Here is a 23,455-nt window from a genome sequence, read left to right as displayed (position 1 = left end):
AATGACAGCAGGAATGAAGTGCAGAGGCAGAAGAAAAAAGCTGTCAGAAATAATTAGGAGGAGCATAAAAAGTAACCCAAGAAAACTAAAAAAGAGAAGTGAAGGGTCATTTTAATAGCTAGCGAAGTCCATTAGACAGCAATTTGATATAAACTGCCTTGTACCTTCTTTTGAAGGACATGACAAAATACTGTCAAGGAACAGAAGCCTGAGCTGAAATTGAGGTTATTTGATGTGACTGTTACCATTTTTGTATGACGAGATTTTGAATTTGAAAAAAAATCCCATAGGAGGTCTAATGAGCTGTTTACCCACAATTGCTGGTGTAGAAAGTAAATTTGACTATTACCTAAGAAAGTTTCAATGTCTCCCATCAGTCATAATTCTTATGAGCAGTAGACTAATGGTTTTGTATAAGTCAAAGGATGCCACAGTACTGAAAATTACAAATGACTGGAGCAAGTAGCCAGCAGCTTAGAGGCAATAAGGACCAGCTTTGTATATGATTGCTCAGCTATAATTAACTGTGTGAGCTTTCCTGCCTTTTGCAGTACAAAGAAGTCAACTCCAACTATTCCTAAAGACTGTTTATGTTCATACGGTCAGATACAACTCAGAAATAGTATAAGAAGCTGTTCCTTACCACCTTTCAGCTGTTAATCTCCATGTCTCAATGTCACGGTTTAAAGCTGGGCCGGCTATTAAACCTGTGGCAGACGCTCTCTGTTAACCCTCCCCCCGCCCCAAAGGGAAAGGGAAAGGGAAAAGGGAGAGAGACTTCCGGGTTGGAAAGTTAAAACAGTTTTAATAAACTATAATAATGAAAAAGAGTATAATAATAATATTGGAATAATCAAATATATACAAATATATACAAAACCAAGATCGAGCTCCAACGATGTCGGCCACGTCACCCCTGGAACTGCAGGGCAGGCTCCGGGAAGGCCCAGGCTGGGCCCAGCGACGGTCGAGAGCTGGATTCAGGGATGCACGGATCGTAATCGGGGGCAGCAGGAAAACAGACAGAGTCCTCTTTGGACACCGGCCATAGCAGAAAGAGAGCGAGACCCTCGTGATCCCCCCGCTTTATACTGAGAATGACGTGTATGGGATGGAATACCTTCGTTGGTCAATTTTGGGTCACCCGCCCTGTCCACTCCTCCCTGGAAGTGCGACCCCCCCCCCTTCGGCTCTTCACTCGTAAGCAGTGAGGAATTTAGCAGTGACCTTGGTTTCTCTAGGAATAAGTACAGCAAGAGCCTTTCTGCATAACATCCCTACCGGTGCCTCAGTGATAACTACAAACTTCGAGCGTTATCAGTCCTGGAAGCAGACGCTGTCTGCAAAACATGCAGTTAGTTTCAGAAAGTGCAGTTACTTAGAAGAGACTTAGCTGAAAGTAAAAATCACTGAAAGGAAAATTGGCCTGGTTTAGGCCAGACCAGGACATTCCACCCCTTATTCCATACCATTCACGTCATACTCAGTTCACCACTACCTTTTCATTTTCAAATATATACAGATATCACTAGTTTATGATTCATCTCTATACAAAAAGTTCATTAAGTTCATTTAGTTCAGGATTGTGGGTTTCCATCTGGCTAGCAGTCTCTCAGGGCAGGAGAGATGGTATGAGTTTTGTCACGGTTCGTGCCCACAGGTTACAGGTTAAAGATGTCAGTCTCGAGGAGGTTGCGACTTGCAGGTTGCTCCAGTCTCATCACCACTGCTTCAACCTGAAAGACACTTATGAATAGTGTTAGTATTATGCAGCAATTAACATCATACAGTTCAGAATTAAGTATTCTCACCCAGGATTACAGAATCACAGAATCAACCAGGTTGGAAGAGACGTCAGGGATCATCGAGTCCAACCGTTGCCCTGACACCACCCTGTCAACTAGACCAGGGCACTAAGTGTCATGTCCAGTCTTTTCTTAAACACATCCAGAGATGGTGACTCCACCACCTCCCTGGGCAGCCCATTCCAATGTCTAATAACCCTTTCTGTAAAGAAATTCTTCCTGATGTCCAACCTGAACCTCCCCTGGCGAAGCTTGAGGCTGTGCCCTCTTGTCCTATCGCTAGTTGCCCTGGAGAAGAGGCCAACTCCCACTTCACTACAACCTCCCTGCAGGTAGTTGTAGACTGCAATAAGGTCACCTCGGAGCCTCCTCTTCTCCAGGCTAAACAACCCCAGCTCCCTCAGCCATTCCTCGTAGGACAGACCCTCCAGACCCTTCACCAGCTTGGTCGCCCTCCTCTGGACTCGCTCCAACACCTCAACATCTTTCTTGAAGTGCGGGGCCCAGAACTGGACACAGTACTCAAGATGCGGCCTCACCAGTGCCAAGTAGAGAGGGACGATCACTTCCCTAGACCTGCTGGCTACACTATTCTTAATAGAGGCCAGGATGCCATTGGCCTTCTTGGCCACCTGGGCACACTGCTGGCTCATGTTTAGCCGGCTGTCGATCAGCACCCCCAGGTCTCTTTCCACCGGGCCGCTTTCTAACCACTCTTCCTCCAGCCTGTAGCGCTACATGGGGTTGTTGTGGCCAAAGTGTAAGACCCGGCACTTGTTCTTGTTGAACCTCATGCCGTTGGTCTCGGCCCATCTATCTAACCTCTCCAGATCCCTCTGTAGGGCCTTCCTACCCTCCAGCAGATCGACACTGCCACCCAGCTTGGTGTCATCTGCAAATTTACTGAGGGTGCACTCAATCCCTACGTCTAGATCATCTATAAAGATATTGAACAGCACCGGCCCCAGAACTGAGCCTTGGGGAACACCGCTAGTGACCAGCCGCCAGCTGGACTTTGCCCCATTCACCACCACTCTCTGGGCTCGGCCATCCAGCCAGTTTTTAACCCATCAAAGAGTCCACCCATCCAAGCCCCGGGCAGCCAGTTTGTCTAGGAGGATGCTGTGGGAGACAGTGTTGAATGCCTTACTGAAGTCTAGATAGACTACATCCACAGCCCTGCCCTCATCTACTAAGTGGGTCACTTTGTCATAGAAGGAGATCAGGTTGGTCGAGCAGGACCTGCCTTTCATGAATCCATGTTGGCTGGCCCCGATGCCCCGATTGTCCTGCATGTGCCATGTAATGGCACTTAGGATGATCTGTTCCATCACCTTGCCTGGCACCGAGGTCAGGCTGACAGGCCTATAGTTCCCTGGATCGTCCTTCCGACCCTTCTTGTAGATGGGTGTTACATTTGCTCATTTCCAGTCAGCTGGAACTTCTCCAGTTAACCAGGACTGCTGGTAGATAATCGAGAGTGGTTTGGCAAGTTCATTAGATCACCTTCAGGGACACATCGGTCTTCACCATCCTGCAGCATCACCCACCAAGTACATCCAGGTCCCTGAGCAAAAGCGATCCCACGAATGGGTTTGCCTTTGCCCATAGCAGGAAGAACCCAGACAGTTTTTCCCAATAGATTCCTTTCATGCACCACAGGGACTTTATCCCCTTCTACTGTATGTAAAAGGTCTGACTGAGCAGGGCCAGCTCAGTTGATAGATCCCCTGGTGTTAACTAGCCAGGTAGCTGGTGCCAAATGCTTATCTCAGTTTTTAAAGGTTCCACCCCCTGTTGCTTTTAGGGTAGTTTTTAACCGCCCATTATACTGTTCAATTTTCCCAGATGCTGGTGCGTGATAGGGGATGTGATATACCCATTCGATGCCATCCTCTTTGGCCCAGTTGTCTATGAGACTGTTTTTGAAATGAGTCCCATTGTCTGACTCAGTTCTCTCTGGCGTGCCGTGTCGCCACAAGATTTGCTTTTCAAGGCCCAGAATAGTGTTCCGGGCAGTGGCATGGGGCACAGAGTATGTTTCCAGTCATCTGGTGGTTGCCTCTACCATGGTAAGCACATAATGTTTACCCTGGCGGGTTTGAGGGAGTGTGATATAGTCAATTTGCCAGGCCTCCCCATATTTATATTTCAACCACCGCCCCCCATACCACAAAGGTTTTAACTGTTTGGCTTGCTTAATTGTGGCGCATGTTTCACAGTCGTGGATAACCTGTGCAATAGAGTCCATGGTGAAGTCCACCCCTCGGTCATGAGCCCATCTGTATGTTGCATCTCTCCCTTGATGACCTGAAGTGTCATGAGCCCACCGAGCTAAAAATAGTTCACCTTTATGTTCCCAGTCCAAATCTATTTGGAATACTTTAGCAGCCTGATCCGCTTGTTGGTTGTTTCGATGTTCCTCAGTTGTCTGACTTTTAGGTACGTGAGCATCTACATGACGTACCACCTACTTATTTCTCTGTGGATGACTTATTCCAAGTGCAGAAGGAAACATGTGGGAAGAAGCTCATTTGTCCAGAAGGACCAGCACTCCTCCCATCCTCTAAGTCAAAGGAAGATTTTTATTAAAAGTTGGTGAAATATAAATTGATCTTAAGATTTAACAAACAGAAGGAAAACCAAGAACAAGAAAAATAAAACCCCTCTCACCTTGACCAATTGGTTACCATAAAAAAAAACCCCAAGGCGTTCCCTGTTCATTGCCCATGTCAGTATTGGCACACCCAAGGCAAGGAGATGTATATGTTAATCCCTCATGTTTATTGGTAAATAAATCAGCTATATCAACATTTGCAAGATTTTTTTTAAAATTTATGGAACTTTATGGAACTTGTCATAAGTCCTAACCTGTTCATCATAGCACTAAGACTTAATTTTAAATCATTTCAGAGGCCTGGGGTTTTTACATGTAATATTGAAAACATAGCTTGATATAATTAAAAAAATGGCTTGAATTTTAACAAGCTTCTATCAATATATGTTTAAGAAACCACTGCAGTTGAGCTGGATAAAAAATGGGCTGAGTAAAAAACTCAGAACATTCTTCAGTATATCATAATGACTTGGGATAAATTGGAATACATCAAAATACTGTGATTTTTAAGGAAAAATGAAGATGCGTAAGTTTGGAGACACTTAAACATCTAGTTCCAAAATTCTCAGACAAAATAAACTCTTCAGACACTTGACACATATTTATGTGCTGAACAAAATCAAAACACATAATATGCATGAACTACACCTTCTATCCTTTTTTTCAGCCAATTTATTTCTTGATAAACAAAATGTCAGTTTAATATATAGCAGAAATATGCTCCAGCCTGTTTGTAGTTAGGAATTTTGAGAGATTTCCATGTCTCTAAAAAGACATGGATAACCTATTCACCCTTGCCTCTACCTGGCCTAATTTTCTCAGGGATAATTAGTTTACTCTCAAAGTTATTTCTCTTATATACAATTTTGGTGTCCTTATTCATGTTACAAAGAATGGCATACATAAAACCCAAAGAACGATGACATGTACATCACAAGGTTTTGCTTTGCTTTCTTTGACACTGAAGTGACAGTTCCCAAAAGAGGTCATAACTTTAGCACAGGCAGGTGCACTGATTTCCTACCTGGTCCCCATCTGCTCCCAACCTAACCTGAGGACAGATGCCCAAATCCAAAGCCCTGTGAAGTGTAAGCGAGGACTTTCACCAGGGAACCCCTGGGAATTGAAAGGCCAACTCAAATTGGGCCAGGGGAAGTTTAAGTTGGCTATTAGGAAAAATTTCTTCACCAAAAAGGTTGTCAAGCACTGGAACAGGCTGCCCAGGGAAGTGGTTGAGTCCCCATCCCTGGAGTTATTTAAAAGGCGAATAGATGCGGTGCTTAGGAACATGGTTTAGTGGTGGACTTGGCAGCGCTAGGTTAATGGTTGGACTCTGATCTTACTGGTCTTTTCCAACCTAAATGATTCTGTAGTTCTATGAAAATCTGACAGTCCTTGGCTTCGGCTCCCTCTGGTGGGTAATGCACACTGCAGAGAACAGCAAATACTGGTAACGGTAACCACCACAAAACAAAACAATATGCAGATTGCTATATTTTTCTTAAAACATATAGAAATACACCAGCTGAGTAATGATTACAACTGAGATCAGAGCTTTAAGCTGCAACTTGACACGTTTGTCCTGAAAAGAGGAAGATGCAAGGTTCCTGCCAGAACTGAACTCCCTTCAAATTCAGAGAAGAAAAGAGATGGGGGTTTTGGTCCAGACGGAAATCTATTTTCAGCCCCTAATGTTGATTAAAATAAAATAAGGAACTAGTTAAACACTATTCTTTTTGACGAGAACATTCACTTGTATTTCTGTTCTTGACTGATACTTTGAGGCCTAAAGTTTGATGTCCTTTCTCAAAAATATTTTGTTTGCAGGATTCAGAAAATATTCATTATTTCACAAATCTTACACCCCAAGGATTTTTTATTTGTTACAAGGAGTTTAGTTCCAGTGAACATCAACAAACCACTTTGATTAACAAGGAAATTGCCACAAGGACTGATTAAGAACTAAATTGATCTAACTCATACTAATCAGTAACCAACAGGGGTAGTCTTCAAATCCATAAATAACTCCAAAGATATCCCAGAAGAAGCAACTTTCTGGTTTGAAGGCTAATAGCTTTATAATCTCTCTAAATAATTTAATGGCTCATCTGAGCACTATGAGCGCCATACTGTGGAAAGGGTGGCAGAAAGAAGTACTAAACTACTTTCTTAGCTCTGATGCACAATCACTTTGAACCTAAAAGAAAATATTTGATTTTCCTTTGTTCTTCATATGAAAACCAGAAAAGATCTATTTGTAAAAAAACTCATGAAATGCATGGTTTTGATGTTAAATTATTATTGCATTATTAAGCTTATTCTGCAGTAGTCATTTTATTCTCTGCAGTTAAACAGAATTTCACAGCATGTGTTTTATTTTGTTTGGCCAAATTCCAGGCTTTTTGCCCCTCTGGTAGTGTCTAAAGAGTTGCCTGCAGATTTTAGTAGGAGTTACATATGTTTAAGTAGACTGAACAGTACATTGAACCAGAAAAGGCATTTAGGGTTATTGAGAAGTAATGTCTTTGAAGTTCTGTCTATTTTACATATTTATTACAGCAGTAATACACTCACTTAAGTATTGCTTGTCCTACCACAAGATTCTGAGGAGTGCCAAAACTGGTGATGTCTCTAACTCCTTTATTTTATTACTGAAACTAACCTTTCTACTTCTTTTAGGAAATAATGTATTGCTGAGCATTCCAGCTGAGTGCCCTTCTCTTCATTTTGGGTTTCTAGTCTCACCTGTCTCAAGAAGCTCAGTGGATGCTTCCTCCCCGAGAGTAAGTGGAACATACTCTTTAAATATCTTGTGTAGTTTCTGGAAAGAGCTCAGCCATTTGCTCTTAGCTTGCTGCCTGTGTGCAGGATCACTGCTGAAAATATCTCTGGAAAATGTGCTATGAAGATGAGTAAAAGACAAGCTGTGAGAACATACTGGAAAATTAAGAAGCTGTTCTCATCATAAAACATGATTAAAGAACACCATTACTTGAGGTAGGTGCAGCTCTAGCCTACCAAATTGCTGCACAGTTTGGCAGATGGAGAGATACAGGTTTGAGTCTTATTACCTCTGTTTTAGTAAGTATATGTCTCAACTGGGCCTCAGTTACACCACCTCTAAGATGGGGATAAAATCTCATATGCCTATTTGATGACAGCGTTATCAGCATAATTAATAAAGATCTGGGGGAAATTTTCCTTCAAATGATACCTTCTAATGCTGTACTTTGTACTATAATGAGAAAAGCACTGCTGCTCATTTAAATAAAGATACTATTAATTTGCGGGATATAACATTGAAGGAAACTCTTCAGACTTAGTATTTATTTCATGCAAGTGCTTAGCAATAAAACTTACAGTGATTAAAGAAGTGAACCACTTTCAGACTAATGAAGAATAAATTCATCTCCTTAATGGATTGGAAGGAAAACCACGTTCATTCCTTTACCAAACAACTTCTGAAGAGAAGGAACTCAGCACTAACCTGGTAGGCTGCGGTTTGTAAATACTTGAAACAAAATTTTCATCCTGTCTGTACCACTGGTTAAGAAGCTGCAGTTCTTTGTCACGTTCAACGGCAGGATTACGCTTGAGGAATGAAGATGACACATTAAACAGATCCTGCTCATCTGAAATGTTTGAGTATGATTCTCTGTTAGAGTGAATTCCAGTTATATTTTTCTTTTGATGATTTGCCAGTTCCCAAAAAGTGTTGAGTAACACCTGCCTGATTATCATCCATCTGCACTGCTTTTTCAGTCAGAACTGTCTCTTTTGATTCCCCATGAGATGCAACACTTAACATTTTCTGCTTTTGCATTATTTCAGTTAGTTTCATTCTTCCAATTACACCTTTAATTAATTCTAAGTTTTTCTTTCATAATATTCCTGGGATGACAGGATCATCAGGCTTTCACCCAACAAAAACCTGAAAGCAACGAAAAAAGGAAAACATACACAAAGGAGACAAATACAACCCTGATGCACATTTAGCACAAAAGCCAACCTAACAGGTTTCTTATATTGTGTATCAGTCAAGAATTTGCTTCACTATCCCTTCTTCTTTTGCATTCTAGGTTTACAATATGCCCTTTCTTTATATAATAAAACCAGTAATACACTTATTGTACCCGAAAAATATAAATTCAATTGAATTCCAAAATTAAGTAAAAAGATCCCCAAAACCTTACCACAAATGTTTGGTGTCTCATCTTTTGACATGTCTTCAGAATTCCCAGTTGTAGTAAAACATCGTGGTGACCACTTCTGACACCACCTGGAAGCCCCCACCTCAGGTCTGTTAGCTGGAGTTACAACCTCTCTCTTTACAGTTATTGTATAATTGAGGATAGGATTCTTCCATCAGTGCATTTCTTTCTGCCTCTGATTCTAGCACAAACAAGCATAATGAGATCAGGTTGTTGTAAGAAAAAAAATCATTGAAGTTTTGATTATTTTGCTGCATTTGATGGCAACAAAAGCTTTGAATGAGTCAGAGGATAAGTATTTCTCGAATAAGACCGATGATCTTACAAGAGATATACTTTGTACATTCGTAACTTAAGTGATATGATGTAATGATGCACCTTACCAAGATTGTGCATATATGCACAAGCGTGGCAAACCACATTTTAACCATTCTGCTCACAAGACACACACTTTAATTGGAGAATTATATACCAATGAGCCAAATTTGCATGTGCAAAATGTACATCTAAATCCGAATTTTGTGCACTACCCTTCCTTCCAGCAGATAAAATTCTGAGCTTGCAACTCTCAAAATATTAAACTACTCAGACTCTGGCAGGAAAGATAAGGCTAGATTTGAGAGTTGTCTCCATCTCTTCACATAATGGAAATTGCATTTGCTTGGTATGCAAGAATGTCACAGCTTCACATCAAAATTTCCAGATATGCTCCTGTGTATAACTTTCTTCCGGCGACATTCTTTAGTCCTCTTAATGTTTTATCATTAACACCTTCAAATATATGTTCTCATCTTTTAAAATACCTTAGAGATGTTTTAACATGTGGAGAAACAATGTATGTTTATCAACTGTATATTTTAGAAGAGTAACAAACCATGTTCTTAAGGCTCCAGACCTCAAGTTGTTCCTCCTTCCTTCTTTTACCTCTTCAATACTTCTGTCATCTTCTCCCCCTGAACAGATATCTAAAGAAGTTCAGTGTTTGCTTTTCATATTTAGCACGTATCTCCTCATGGAATATGTTTCTTCCCCATTTCCTGATCCTGCAAGACACTGACCACCCCTGCTCCCTTTGAGTTCATTGATACAGCATCTAACAGAGTAGGGCTTGTGTCTGTGGAAGAAGATTACTGTGATGATCACAGAGAGAGTCTGCTCAATCTTTACCAGTCAGAGGTTGTAGTAGAAGCCTCAAGTATGTATGTTTAAAACAGGAGAAAATAAATCAGGAGGGAGACATATTGTAGCTTGCACATTATATTATATGCAACGTGACACAGGTTACCTTAAGTAGTTCCAGGTGTGAGGCATCAGTACCAGTCAGTAGTTTATAGTAATTTTTTTCTTCCTCTCCTATCCAATATACCTTTCTATATAAAAAGCTATGAAGGAAACATGCAGTGATGCTGAGTACCATTTTTTGCCCACGCTGGGAAGAAAATCAGGGAAGGGATATTATCTGTAGGTATGCACTGTGAAAAGAGTTAAGAGAACTCTCATCATGCCATGAAATTAGGAAAGACACGGTAACTGCTCTTGAACTCAGCTGACGGAACACATACATACACCAGCTAATAAGCTAATATATCTGCTTGCACTCAGAGCATTTTAAACACAATAAGCCAGTTAACAAAGAAAGGAATACATAAAAATAGTGGATCCACATTCATATAAGCTATTACAACTATCTTGTACAACTTCACCTTTTTAACTCTTTCAGTCTGATTGTAATGCCTGTTAACCAAGTCCAGGTAGCCTTCGTTGACAGCATACATGGGGATTTCTTTAAGTAAATCCACATGTATGGATGTAAATCTCATGTAAGAAGTAAGCAGTATATCTCCTCTCCTTCCATCAAATGAAAAGGGATGAAACTAGAGCTCATTAACAATACATGAGAAGCTGCATTGATTTCTGTAACACAAATTTATTGAAAGCAATGCTTAAACACGTGGATTGTAGCTATACAGTCAACCTAAAATTATCCATAAGCATTTATATGCCACATATGCATGGAGACAGACTCTGAAACAGGCACTAAAGCCACTCAGATCCAGTCAGCTTTATTAAAGCAAATTCATTTGCCTCCATACCTGGTCATCCTGTTTCAAGTGTCCACTCTGTTCCAGGGACAGTTCTTTTACTTTACGTAATTCCACAAAGTGAAACCTTTCTTCCCTTTTCACATTTAGGACCATACTAAAACTCAGGGTTTTGTCCTTCTTCCGTACTAACAGGAACACTAGGAAGCAAAGCATTAAGCATCTACTTGGACTCTACCAGGGGAAAAAAAAAAAACCAAAAACCCACAAACAAAACCGAAAAAACATGTAGTCACAGAAAAAATCCCTTCTTATGCATTCTTTTTCAGATAAACATCACATAGGCAGCTTTAATTCTGGCACATCCTTACTTCTGATTAAGATTGATTTCCTTCGTCTCAGTGGATTTGTAACTTTAACACTAATTTAATCTAGGAAATAAATTTCTATACTACATCCTGTTCTTCTACCATCTAAAGACGTATGGCATGAGAGGGGAAAAATCATAATCATGCTGTATGCCAGTTAACTAAAACCTGGTAATATTCTAGTGCTGATCTTCAGAGAAAAATATAAAACTGATAATGCTGTGCAAATTTGTTAACCATCTATAGAGGCTATGTACTTTTTATGAATGGGCTGCTACATTTTCCCTGTACTATTGTAAAATCTCTCTCTTCAAGGTCAATTGAACCATAGTTTTCCCTATAAGTAGAGATCAAATGGTTCCCTATGGTGGAGACATCAGCTCTTTAGATAGTAATGCTTTCTTCACGCTTGTTTTTCCTGCAGGAAATCATAATATGCATTACTGACAGAGACACTTACTTGATTTAAAGTAAGATCCTGCTCTGAAGAGTGACTCCATACAAGACTATGTTTATCTTTATCGCCTCTCAGTGACACTATAATAGATAATTGTTTGAGAAGGAAATATTATCTTTTCTTGAATGATATCTTCCAAACTCATACTAGACTAACTTTTTCCTTTCACTGATCATTACCAGTAATAAAGATACTGCAAAAGAAATTATGCCCTCAGAGACACCCACACAACCCCATTCCTCTCCACTAAGGCTGTGCAGTTACAGTTCGCCTGTCTCTCTCATTGCTGTGACCTTATCCCATCTCACAATATAAGCAACTTGCAGTAGGCAATCACAGGTAAGAGTTTTCAAATTTCTGCCATACTGTAAACATGAATACTTAAAACATATACTACTGTAGGAACCACAAGCATGAATGCTCAGACACAGCAGCAAGGGATAGCTATAGATGGAGAAACTTTCAGTCTGACATAGGACACCGGTGTCTGGATATAGATTGTCATATGTTTTGTGTCATTCAGCCATTTGGAGTCACTCCTCACTTTGCTCTGAATGAAGGAGAGAAGAGAAACAGTTAATTCTTTCTTTCACCCACATCAAATATTCTAACACAATTTTCCAGTGTCTAGTCAATATGGTTTGTCTTAACTTATTTCTAAGAGCACATCAGACTTTCAGAGGTTGCTTCCATGGGCTCAGAGAGAGTAACAGGAAGCACAATAGTCAGACAAACAGAAATTCTCACAACCATGGAGCAGCCCGGTTCTGAGATGAAGCCAAATCCATGTCAGTGAAAAAATAGGTGAGAGTGACAGAAAGAAAATCTACAGTCCTCGTCTTTTACTATAAGCCAATCTCGTGCCAGAATTTATAGCTCTGCAACCAAAAGCTTAGCTTTTGTTTTGTTGTATTGTCCTGCAGCAATGAAGACTTATCCCCTATGCTCTTCTAGTTTTGTGTATGAGGATGTTTTACTCACTTCGCTTCCTCCTCCAATCCACCCAGAATTCTCACACTTCTGTATTTTCTCTGTGGAATGAACATTTTCTCCCCCCTTCATTCTGCTGTTAACTACAAGTGCTGAGGGTGCTGTACTATAAGCCACAAAACATAGCTGAACAATTTCCAAAGCGGAACTATTTCTGCTTCAGATCAGTTCAATGATTTTCACAGCATGAAGTTCACAGTATAACCCAAAACCACTCGTATTGCCTCAGATAAGAGTATAGTCTCCCTACATCTGCACTTCTACCAAAGGTCATGTATGAAGAAATGCTGGCTTTTTTCCTGATGTTCTTTACTGACCAAAATCTAACTGCTCATCTGGTCGGTATGCTTTACCCATCCCACGTACCACCAGTGGCAGCTGCACTGCAGAAACCAGCAGCCTTGACTTCCATGTCAGCTGTTCCAGGCTGACCAAGGGGGCAAGCAGGACATGCGAGGTACACACTGCTGATTAATCACCCCTGTCACCCCTCCACCCAACCTACTTAAAGGCAGTCTGCATTATTCCCTGGGATTCGATACATTACAGTGCAATGCAGCATCTTTGGTCTTAGTACTAACAGCACTGAATGAACTTGTATTTAACATCATGCTAATACTACTGAAGACTTCTTTGAAGTTTCATCTGAAATAAAGTATAAAATACCAATGCAATAGTGACAGTTCTTGTGCCCTGGCCATACTTCTTTACTTTTTTGTATTCTTCAAATACGTGTATCAACAACAGCAAGAACTGCACAGATTTTGGAGAAGAGGTCACTGTGTTTCAGAGACACCAAATAATTTTATAGCAAAAACTGCATACATCCCATGCTAACAGCTCCTGGAAGTTGAGGCTGGAAAGTGCACTGCCTAGTGATGTGCTCCAAGGCACCATAAGGACTGACAGAGGGGAAAAAAAAAGGGAGGGGTGGGGGGAAGAGACACTCCCCACCTCCTTAACAGCAAGCAAACAAACCACAAAATGATAGCCTGCTGAGAAGTTTTGAAAGGAAAAAAAATGCATAGCTTAAAATTAATTAATTTTCAAAGGCATTAGGAATATTAACCAATTCTAATATGTACTACAAGACTGAAGAAAAAAAAAATTTTAAGTTAAATTTCAGCTAAAAAAACTTCATTTAAGCATTGGTATTGCCACCTCAATTTTCTGCACCAAATTTGTTCCAAGGAAAGATTCTCAGGCCAAATTTGAAAAAGGAAAAAAGTAAGCTATGCTTGATCAGATGACATTTCCAAGTGGTTACCACAACACCATAGATAAAAAGTATTTTTTTAAAAAGCCCTTTCAACTAGTGCTTCAGTAAGGCAATTAGTAACTGTGCAGTATGGAAAATTTTGTAAACCAACAAATTCCTTTTTAATAATCCTGTATTTTGGACACTTGCTACTTTACTGTTACTAGTATTGACACTTATCTTCCCAGGCCAACCAAAGCTCTACTGCAAAACCCAGGAATTTAAATAGATGGTGTAGCCCTACAATCAAGAGACTCTTGCCCTATTGAAATAAACATAAACTGCCGTTTTTCCACTGCCAGTGGCTTTTTACTTAAAAAAAGGTGGTGGTGGTGGTGTATTTTTCAACAGTGTTTAGAATTCCCTCAGTAGTCATGATCTCTACTTAACAGTTGTGCCTTTTTTGATAAGAATCATTACATTTTCCCTCCCCTCAGCTGTAAGTGCTCAGGCCTCTCCATAATATCAAGTACGTAGATTCTTGAAATGACCCCGTTCCAACCATCACGTCATACAAGAAAATGGTTTAACAACACAAATTACCTTTCAAAATTTACACAGAAGCAAAGAACCAATACAAAAATTCGCCAGTGCAAAATATTTCCCTTGAAAGTAGACTTCCAAACAAACATGTTTACTAACAGAACCAGAGAAGATTGCTCGGATATCTTCACAAGAGCGTGTGACTTACAGGCAGACTAAGAGCTGAAAAATCAGGCGTTTTGCAAGGTTAACAAGTTCGCCATTACACACAGTAACACTACAAAAGCAAGAGATGTGGTTCTTATTTGTCCTTCCCCCACCCTCCCTAACTAATCTATTTAGATAAATTGTCATGCCAACTTGATTTATACACCAAGGATGCCAACAAAGACAAGTCAATTCCCCTGGGAGAACTCGCGAATAGAAGAAGTCCTGCCCATTCTGATGCTGGCAGAGACTAAAGCTAAACACCCTTCCTTGTTACAGGATCACCGTGTACTACCTGAGCAACTTCTCCCTGCAGTGTTAATCCCTGCCAGACACTTGCTCAGATCGCAGCCATGACCTTCCAGTTTATGCCAAAGGCAAGACTGCACCATTTAGAGAAAGTCCTACCTTGTGTACTTTCACTACCTTTTACTAAATGCGAGTTGAGTTCAAAAAGAAATCACAACTTTCTGAAATTCTTTCAGAATTAATAGTATTTTCCTCATTGAGGAAGCATGTACATTTACTGATTGTAACTGGAGTGTTTCAGGAATACAGCTTCTTGTTGGATGACAGCAGTACAGACCATATTTCTTTCAGATCTCTTCACAGCCTCTTCAGAAGAGTGAAAACCACAGAAAAAATTCAATTTTTTTCCTTCACCTGCAGTCACATTTCATGTAACTTTTTTTTCTTTATATATATATATGACAACAAGCAGTAATTTTGCAATATATTTAGTATATCCTCCTTTGGTAAAACAGAAATAATTTAAAAGAATTTAAAAGAACTATATTAATGTATGTTGCATATAAGCTCTCTTGACACAGACAGTAGCATAAACACTTCCACTCCATCAACTGAAGTCCCAATACAACAGTTACATAAACCATCCTCTGTTGGCTACACAGCCTCTCAGCACCACTGATCAGAGGATCCAGCCTGCACCTCTAACATCCCTCTCATGAGATGCTGTACCTAGCGTATGCAGTGGAGTGCACTCTTTCAAAGAGACACTGGACTTGCTGAGAGTACCGAACGTGACAGATATTCTCCTGTGACTCTCAGTGGCGTAACTGACCCTCATATTAATAACAAACACAGCTACCCTGAAGAACATGTAAACATATACCAAAAGAGGAAAGATATAATTCTTCACCAATTTTTAAGAATGCTTTCTTTGTAATAGAAAATCCTTTGCAAATTCAAACTTGGCCCTAGAAGTGCAGTAGGCAATACATAATTTTAAAAAAATAAACACATACCACAGCAGATAAATAGGCATTTATTAAAGTTCATCTCAAAACAAACAAAAATAGTAAGGGACATTAAGGCATCTTGTATTCAGTAACCGTTCATATAGTAAAGATTACTTCTCTTTCTGACACAAGAGAGCAGATTAGGAAAAAAAGAAAAAAGTTCTCCCAACACATTAGGCAGAATGCTGACTTCTTCCCACTGTCCCACCACTCAGTCAGCAAACTCCTCCAAGGAATGCCCATTTCTCCAATGAAAGAGCTACAAAATCTCAGCACTCATTGAGACACAGGCAAGAAAGCACTTTTCCCTCCCCTCAGACATCCAACCATCTGTAAAGGTGCACACTGGAGAAAGACTAACAGTTGGATACCGCAGAGAATAAAGAAGACATATTCCTGCTGTAACCACTCATTTTTGAGCAGACTAGAACACTGGGCCTTGCTTTTGCTAGTATTTACTATTTCAGCCAGTAACTAGTGAAAACGGGACCACAAACTCTAGTCTGTATTGCAATGTAACAATTTTTATGTTCTCCTTCTACATTCATATTAGATAAACAAATGACAAAGGTCTTATTTCCATGGAATAATTTATTTTGATGAATTATGCTGTCAAGTGACCAATCACTGTTATAGTGCTTTTTTCTTCAGTTGGAATAAGAACATCAGGAAATATTTACAGTATCATTGGGTTCACTATAACAGGATTTTACTACAGAGTAAAATATAAATTAATAAACACTGCATATAGCACTATTCACTTCACCACATTGGCTCTCTATACCCTTTGTCACATTCTAACCTTCATTTAAGGCAGGTTTGTTTTTTTTTTTCCCAAAGAAAGACCACATAGTCTCTAGATAAACTTGTGTGACTAGGTTTGCGAGTTAGGAAATTGAGCTTTATAAAATGTTTACTTCAACAAATACAAAAGTTATTAAGAGAAAGATGGTGACCCAAAATTGCACTGTATTAAAAGGTGGAGTTTCCTTGTACCAAAGTCCTTTATTCATCATCTTTAGAACCAGTTTTGCTTAACTATAAAAGAGACACAAAAAGAAAGTATTCAAAGTTTAGACTGCCATTCCATTTATTAGGAAACAAAACATTATCTCCATCTTACATAGAACACAGGTATATTTAATTAATAATACAGACTGATTGTGCTACTGTACCAAGAGACTGAAAAGTATCAAAAATTATTTCTTAAGCCTAAACACTAAATAAGTTTATTTCCTGAATGTGAAAGTTGATTTTAAAAAAACAACACCACAAAACCCCAGAAAAACCTCAGGGTACTGTTTCTATTTAATTTGAAGACTCTGTCACCAGCTTTCCAAAATAAAAAAGATGAAGTAATGGAAGAAGTATCTCCCCACATCTCTGAGAGAATTCCCATATAGAAATTTACACAATACAAAAAGATACATTAACTTACTATTTCTCTCTTTTTTAAAGCTAAGTTTATAATTATTAAATGTAGTGCATCTATCGTGAAATCTGTCTGGAATCCAAGACATCCACTACAAATGGACACTTTTAACTCAGAAGGACTCTGCCCAAACCCACCACCATCATTTACTTGCTCTTACTTAAAAATTGGAACCAGTGTTAGGTCTTACACCAAGAATTACTTATAGTTGCGTAAAATAAAATAGTTTGCTTTCAAAATTGTCAAGCAGCTATGCTGATTTCCACTGAATCAGCAAAGACAAGAGCGTGGAACAAATCAATGCTGAGGGAGCAAGTAGAAAAGAATTATTCACTGGAGGAGTTGCAGCAGAGAATGCTCAGGCTTGCTCCCACCTGGGACAGCTCCTTTTTTCTGCTTACTTATCCATTGCCCTCCAGAATCTGGCAGCACCACTAACTTTATTTACATCCTGTTGCCGTATGAAGACAGAATATTTGCAGTGCATTTGGCTAGCAAAGCTCTCTCATCATAATGTTAAAATGTAATTGCTCAATAAATAAGAAAGAAATACTAAACCAACAAAGTTCAAAGAGGAATAAAAGTCCTTCTGACTCTAGCATTCAGAAGAACTAAGCATTTTAAAACATTTGCGAAATATGTAAATTAGAATCCAAAATGAGCAACAGTTCTTACTATTTCTTGCAAACCTTTTTAACATTAAAAAAGGTACCTTGAAAATACTTACATGCTGGACGCATACAGAAATGAATCAGACACCACAAACAAATCCAAACAGTTAGGAAGAAAAGCAAGAAAAAAAATCAGATTAGTTTTCTTCAGATATAAGCACAAATTATTTTTAGTGTACATATGCAGCATTTTCATAATACTGCATATAATACAGTCATGTTACCTTAATTACATCCACCCAGTTCCATCCTCGCGGAAGCTCCCCTTTGTTATCTGCAGAATAAGAAGGTTTTATTTTCAACACACAAGCTAAGGGGAATCTTTATCTTTCTTTAAAATCAACACACAAAACTCTAGAGATCTAAAAACCTTAATTTCTCCACTACAAAGCCATGAAGACAAAAATAGATATTAACGTCTTAAACACATCTTGTTCTTCAAAGTAATTCTGTTTAAATAAAAACACCTCAGTCCATCTGACATTTAATTGAGAAGGCAACTCCAGTATGAGCTGGGCTGACCAGCAACGATGCATTCTGTCAAACAACAAAATTTTACGTAGCTTTTCCTTTATACCATCAAAATTTAATAAGCCAATTATACAGTAGGTTAGGCAAATTATATGCAGAAATTGCTATCACAGGGTACAACTTATTGCTGCAATGGGATAGTATTATTAAAAATTAAGTTTGAACACATAGAAGTCATCAGCAGGATTAGGTGAAATATTGAACACTTATCAATCAAAACCTACCGCTCCATTGAAAGCATAAAGTATCTGCAGAAGCACCTCTATTTTGAGGATACAAACTAAATTAAATGTTTTATTTTGGGTTCCAAAACAAATACTTTCATTTAGAAATGACATTTTTAATAATGTGAATTACTTACAAGGGCCCATCAACAAACCACATCTTTTGTTGAAAGAGAATTTTTAGAAGTCCCAGATGCTCTCCTCCCACAAGTATTTTTTTAAAATTTCATTTTTGTCACAAATGGATATAAAAAAGTAAAACAAAACCAATGACATCTTGAAATCCCTACTCTATAGAAAGTTGCTTTGACCAGAACTAACATCTCAGGCAATAGTAATTCATCTAAAACAAGCAAAACAGAGACCACAGACTTGAAGTAGTTAATCTTACAAACAAATGACTACTGATTCTGACTCTAGCAAGATGTCACTGCTACAAAACTTGTATTCTCATACTGCTCAAACGAAACAATACTATATGATCAAACCTGTTTTATCAGCTAGTTTTCGTTTCTGGGTTTTGGATAACTGCTCCTTTTTATCTTTTTTCTTACTTGCTGGCACATCAGAAGTTCCAATTGCAATACTATTGCTTACTGAAGTCTGAGAAGGATAAAAATGGTTGTTAATATTTTGCATATTAGTTCCACAGATAACTCTGTATGTGATTACTGAACTCCACATACTGGAAATATCTTGACTGTCAGAAAGAAGCAAATGCTGACAGCAGTCTGCAGCTTTTAAGCAACATATAATCATGACTGTAGTTTTAAAAAACATGTGTTGGGGACTGGAATTATTGCCTTGCAGAGTTGCAAAGGGCACCTCTCACATTTTTTAAATGTAATCACGGAGTGTGATTTAGTCTGAAGGGATTCAGGCTTCCCAAACATGGAAACCATTCCTTCTTCTTCAAAGCAAATCTGCAGCACCACAATGGCCAGTAATGTCCTTACACAACACCGAAGCCACAAACAGACCCAGCCTGACTCATTCAAGACCCTGGAAGTGCACTTATGCAATCCACTGCATCCCAGGAAGGTTGCAGTAATTTGCCCCCTGAGCAGACGCCCATAATCTCAATTTCAGCTCTCTTTAGTTTTGCTTCTGCTCTAAGTCTCCATTTTTGTTACTCTGTGGGACAGAACTGCAGCCCACAAAGATTTGGGTATAACAGCAAAATAACAATTACATATAGCAATTAAGACTACAGAGCATTGTGGCACCATACTCTGTCATTGTTTAGCCACTAATATGTGTATACCCAATATACTGATTAACAACTTAAAGACAGATCTATGAAGTATTTAGAGTTGTAATAACCATTTTTGCAGTTTTAAAAGCAAGAGATTAAAATCTGAATTTATCTACTTACCACAGTGTTAACAGGCTGATTTTCCATGAACAACTCTTTATTATCTTTGGCATATTCAAAAAGTGTGTATGTCATAGCAGTTCCAAGATTCGCTTCAACTTCTACCATTAACTTAGCCAATATACTTTGTTTAATAGCTGAAGATCTAAAAGAAACCATAAAACTCAACAATAATCTAGACAGATTAAGAAAAACTTGCCAGCAAAGAGCCCCCATATATAAGGCTAGGTAGTGAAGCTGTCATAAATACTTACATCGTGTTGTTGAAGAAAGCATCCATCGATATGACTGGTGCTGTTTGTGGATATGTTTCTGGCCAAGAAACTTCTATTAGAAAGGCTTTGGGATCTCCACTTTCACCTATCTGAAGGGAAAATAAAAACTTTATAAATCAACAGTTTCCAGTCACTTATTAAGGATTACAATGCCAATATGAAAGTCTTTCACTTCTTTAAGCCTATCCAAATTCCTTAAGACAACAACTATTTTCATCAAGTTAACAGTTAGAAAATAAAGCTGTTATCTAGAAAGAGTATTGAATTTATGACATCAATATCAACCTCTACCCTGCAGTTTTCATCCTTAGAGAAGCAGCAGAAACATTGAAAACTCTCTTAATGTTTTTTTAGTCGCTTGGTTTTAAAAGCTACTTTGTAGCATCTGCAAGCCAAATATTATACAACCATATATGAAAACAGAAAAGATGAAGCCTTCTTTTTTCCTCCCACACATCCAAGCTCAGAGCAATATAAAAACAAACCACAAGACAGCACTGAAATAAAAACGACGATAAACTAGTGACCTAAGATAGCAAAAATAATAAATAAGAATTCCAATATTTACGTCTCATCCCTACAGGTATTTTGTTGCACTCTAAGGAACAATGAGTAGTAACAGATTTAAGAAGTCAGTAGAAGTCAGCAGAATGAGACTGGATTAAAAAAGCATAACATCAAAAAAGGCACACTTTAATATAAATAATCATGCACATCAAACCAATTTAGTGAACCCAAATTACACATACAATCCTTACAATTATGTTAAATTCAATAAAAAACATTTTTTTTTTAAATTAAAACCAGTACAGGTGCTACCAAAGGCATATGTACAAACAGAAATAACTGTTTCACACAAAGATTTGGAAGATTAGTGCAATAAAGTTGGTTAAATCTGTATTCTAAAACCATACAAAAATTCTCCCTTATTTCCCTTGTTTTAGAGTGGGCAAAATCTGCCTTCATCAAATTATGTGGAATGAAGTGTAGCCAGAAAAAAAGTCCTAATCAAGGTAAAGCTACTGTACTTCAAAATTAAAAAAAAAAAAAAGAAAATAAAAAGTTGGTGCTTTTTTTTATTTACAGTGTCTGTTTCAGCAGAGTGGACTAACTTGACATTCAGAAGCATCTGCTTTAGAGGTGAAATAAATAAATAATATATAAATGAATCATTCTGGAATCTGCAACATTTATCAAGACATCAGCTACAGTGTTGCAGTCCAGTTCCCACCACTGCCAAGAAGAGACCTGGTGGTTGGGTTTAGAGTTCTCTCAGGAAAGCACCATCTGCACATTGAGCAAATCCACACATAAAGCTGTGTGACCACGCACCTTCTTGCCAGTGCAAACTAAAAATTGGGTAGCCTTACTTGATTACAAAACAGCTGTGTTTTGTATGAGACGTGTGTGAGATAAATGAGACTCAGAAAATGGCATACTAATTCCTTCTGCCTTCTCAGGCATGCACTTACTCTACGCCTTCTCGTAAGACAAATTCTTCTTCATGCGAAAGATGCATGATTGCCTTTGTCTGACACTAAGTTCTACAGTATTTAAATTGAGTTCTAACTTTTGACAATTATTTTTCATCTAATAAAAATTAGCACCGATCAAAGCTAGTAAAATGTAGAATGATACACTGTAGACTTGCAGGCATGTCACATTTGCTCTTTTGAGGAAATTAAATTTACTAATAATGGTCCTATCAGTGAAGGAAGGCTGCACTTACATGGATGGGATTCAAATGCTGTTTATTAAATCGACTTATCTCATTACCATTATTGATGCTATTACGAAGTTACTTGAGAAGTCATGAAAAGGTTATTTTAGATGCCTCCTCCCCACCACAGGGATATGGCATTTTCAGAAGTCTCCTTTCTGTCCCATGGGTGCCTAAGTTTTCATCACTAAAGTTTTCTGGCCATACAAAGTTCTGCCTCAGTACGTGCCCAGAAGAACTTCTAGGTCTTCAAATTTGAGAAAGCTGGAAGAATTTCATGCCAGAATCTAATTGCATATCTCAAGCTCAGCACTCCCTGTACGTCTCTCCTGAGCAGATCGTGTCAGTGCACATGCCCAAAGCATTTTGTGGATTTTCTCTTTAGCAGGTAGACAAGGCACGTCAACTACCTCTAGAGACTAGAACCTTGTAAGAGCAATAAGGAAGGTTCAGAGCTTTACATATAAAAGTATAAGTGACATTTCTGACCAGCTAGTTTAAGTATTCCTCAGCATGCTGGCTCCTTCAGCCGGCTTTGACAGTTCCAGCTATGCAGTACATAGACGTGTAAGTAGGATGCCTCGCTAAGGGATAATAAACCCGCGCTGGGAGCAGGCTCCTAAATATTACGTATTGTGCTATCTCAGGATCGTACCAAAGATCCTGAGACAACTGCCCATGGAATACCCATTTGTTTTAGAAAAACCCTGGCAGGTCACACGCAGCAGAGTAACTTCAAGGCGAAGCCTGCGCTGCAGCGACTCGCAGACCTTCACCTTGCCTTACCCTATACTGGAAGGAAACCGGGCTGAGCTCCCTGAAGCACAGGTCTCCCTCGTAGATGGAGCGCAGCGCTTCCAGCTCCATCTGCAGCACGGAGCAGAGAAAGGGGTGACCGATTTCAGCCCGAACACGAAGCTCGCACCCGACCGCTCTCCGTTCGCGAAGCTGCGCGCGGCCCCGCCGGTTTCCCGCCCTCCCCCCGCCCCACCGCCGCCCGGCTCCTTCTTCCCCGCCTCCTCGCCCGCTCAAGCGGCCGGCTCTTCCCTCCCGCTCCCCACCACCCGGGCCGCCTCCCCTCCGAGGCCCCTCTCCCCACGCGGCCGCTCCCTCCCGGCCCAGGGACCGGTGCGGGGGAGCCTCCCGGGCCGGCTCCCCCCTAGGCAGCGGCGCTTCACGGCCTGTCCTCTAAGAGCGGGCAGGGCCCGGGACTCACCTCCTGGTCCTCGTTGGCCGCCATGGCGCGCTGCGGGGCAGGCGGCGCGCGAGGATCCCCCCGCTCCCGCTGACCGCCGCCGGGGCTGGGCGGCCTCGCTGGCACAGCGCGGCCCCGCCGGTGTCGCACGGGGAGGCCCCAGCGGCCCCGCCCGACGGACACACCTCCCCTGAGGGCGGCACGGGTCACCCGGTCGCTCGCTGCTATTGGTCCCCTCCTTCCCGTCGTCACCCTCCTCCCTGTCTGCCCATTGGCCGACTCCGCTAGTCTCGCCTCTCTTCCTTCTTTAGCTAACTGGCTCCTTCGCCAGTGAT

General features: G+C 39.9%; 1 protein-coding gene across 1 annotated transcript; it reads right to left on the bottom strand.

The window, feature by feature from the left end:
* Positions 1–15,707: 15,707 nt before the first annotated feature.
* Positions 15,708–23,306, bottom strand: RWDD4 (RWD domain containing 4). The gene is made up of 7 exons (XM_068403374.1): positions 23,142–23,306; positions 22,712–22,792; positions 20,185–20,294; positions 19,931–20,075; positions 19,044–19,158; positions 18,025–18,074; positions 15,708–17,859 (listed from the first exon to the last, which is right to left on the bottom strand). The coding sequence occupies exons 1-7, from the start codon at positions 23,163–23,165 to the stop codon at positions 17,725–17,727; spliced, it is 660 nt and encodes a 219-aa protein (XP_068259475.1). The 5' UTR covers positions 23,166–23,306; the 3' UTR covers positions 15,708–17,724.
* Between the last annotated feature and the right edge of the window lie 149 nt (positions 23,307–23,455).

Source organism: Nyctibius grandis, chromosome 6 (assembly GCF_013368605.1).
Source record: "Nyctibius grandis isolate bNycGra1 chromosome 6, bNycGra1.pri, whole genome shotgun sequence".
NCBI lineage: Eukaryota > Metazoa > Chordata > Aves > Nyctibiiformes > Nyctibiidae > Nyctibius > Nyctibius grandis.
The sequence above is the reverse complement of the archived record's forward strand: the minus strand, read 5'-3'. Positions and strand labels throughout refer to the sequence as shown.

Bases quoted from the DNA above. Each gene is read 5' to 3' on its own strand.
- RWDD4 (XM_068403374.1), bottom strand. From the start codon at position 23,165: ATGGCGGCCAACGAGGACCAGGAG. The intron at 22,793-23,141 runs GTGAGTCCCGGG...TCCGTGCTGCAG, and splicing joins CGGCCAACGAGGACCAGGAG to ATGGAGCTGGAAGCGCTGCG. The intron at 17,860-18,024 runs GTAACATGACTG...GTATGCGTCCAG, and splicing joins ACTGGGTGGATGTAATTAAG to CATGTAAGTATTTTCAAGGT.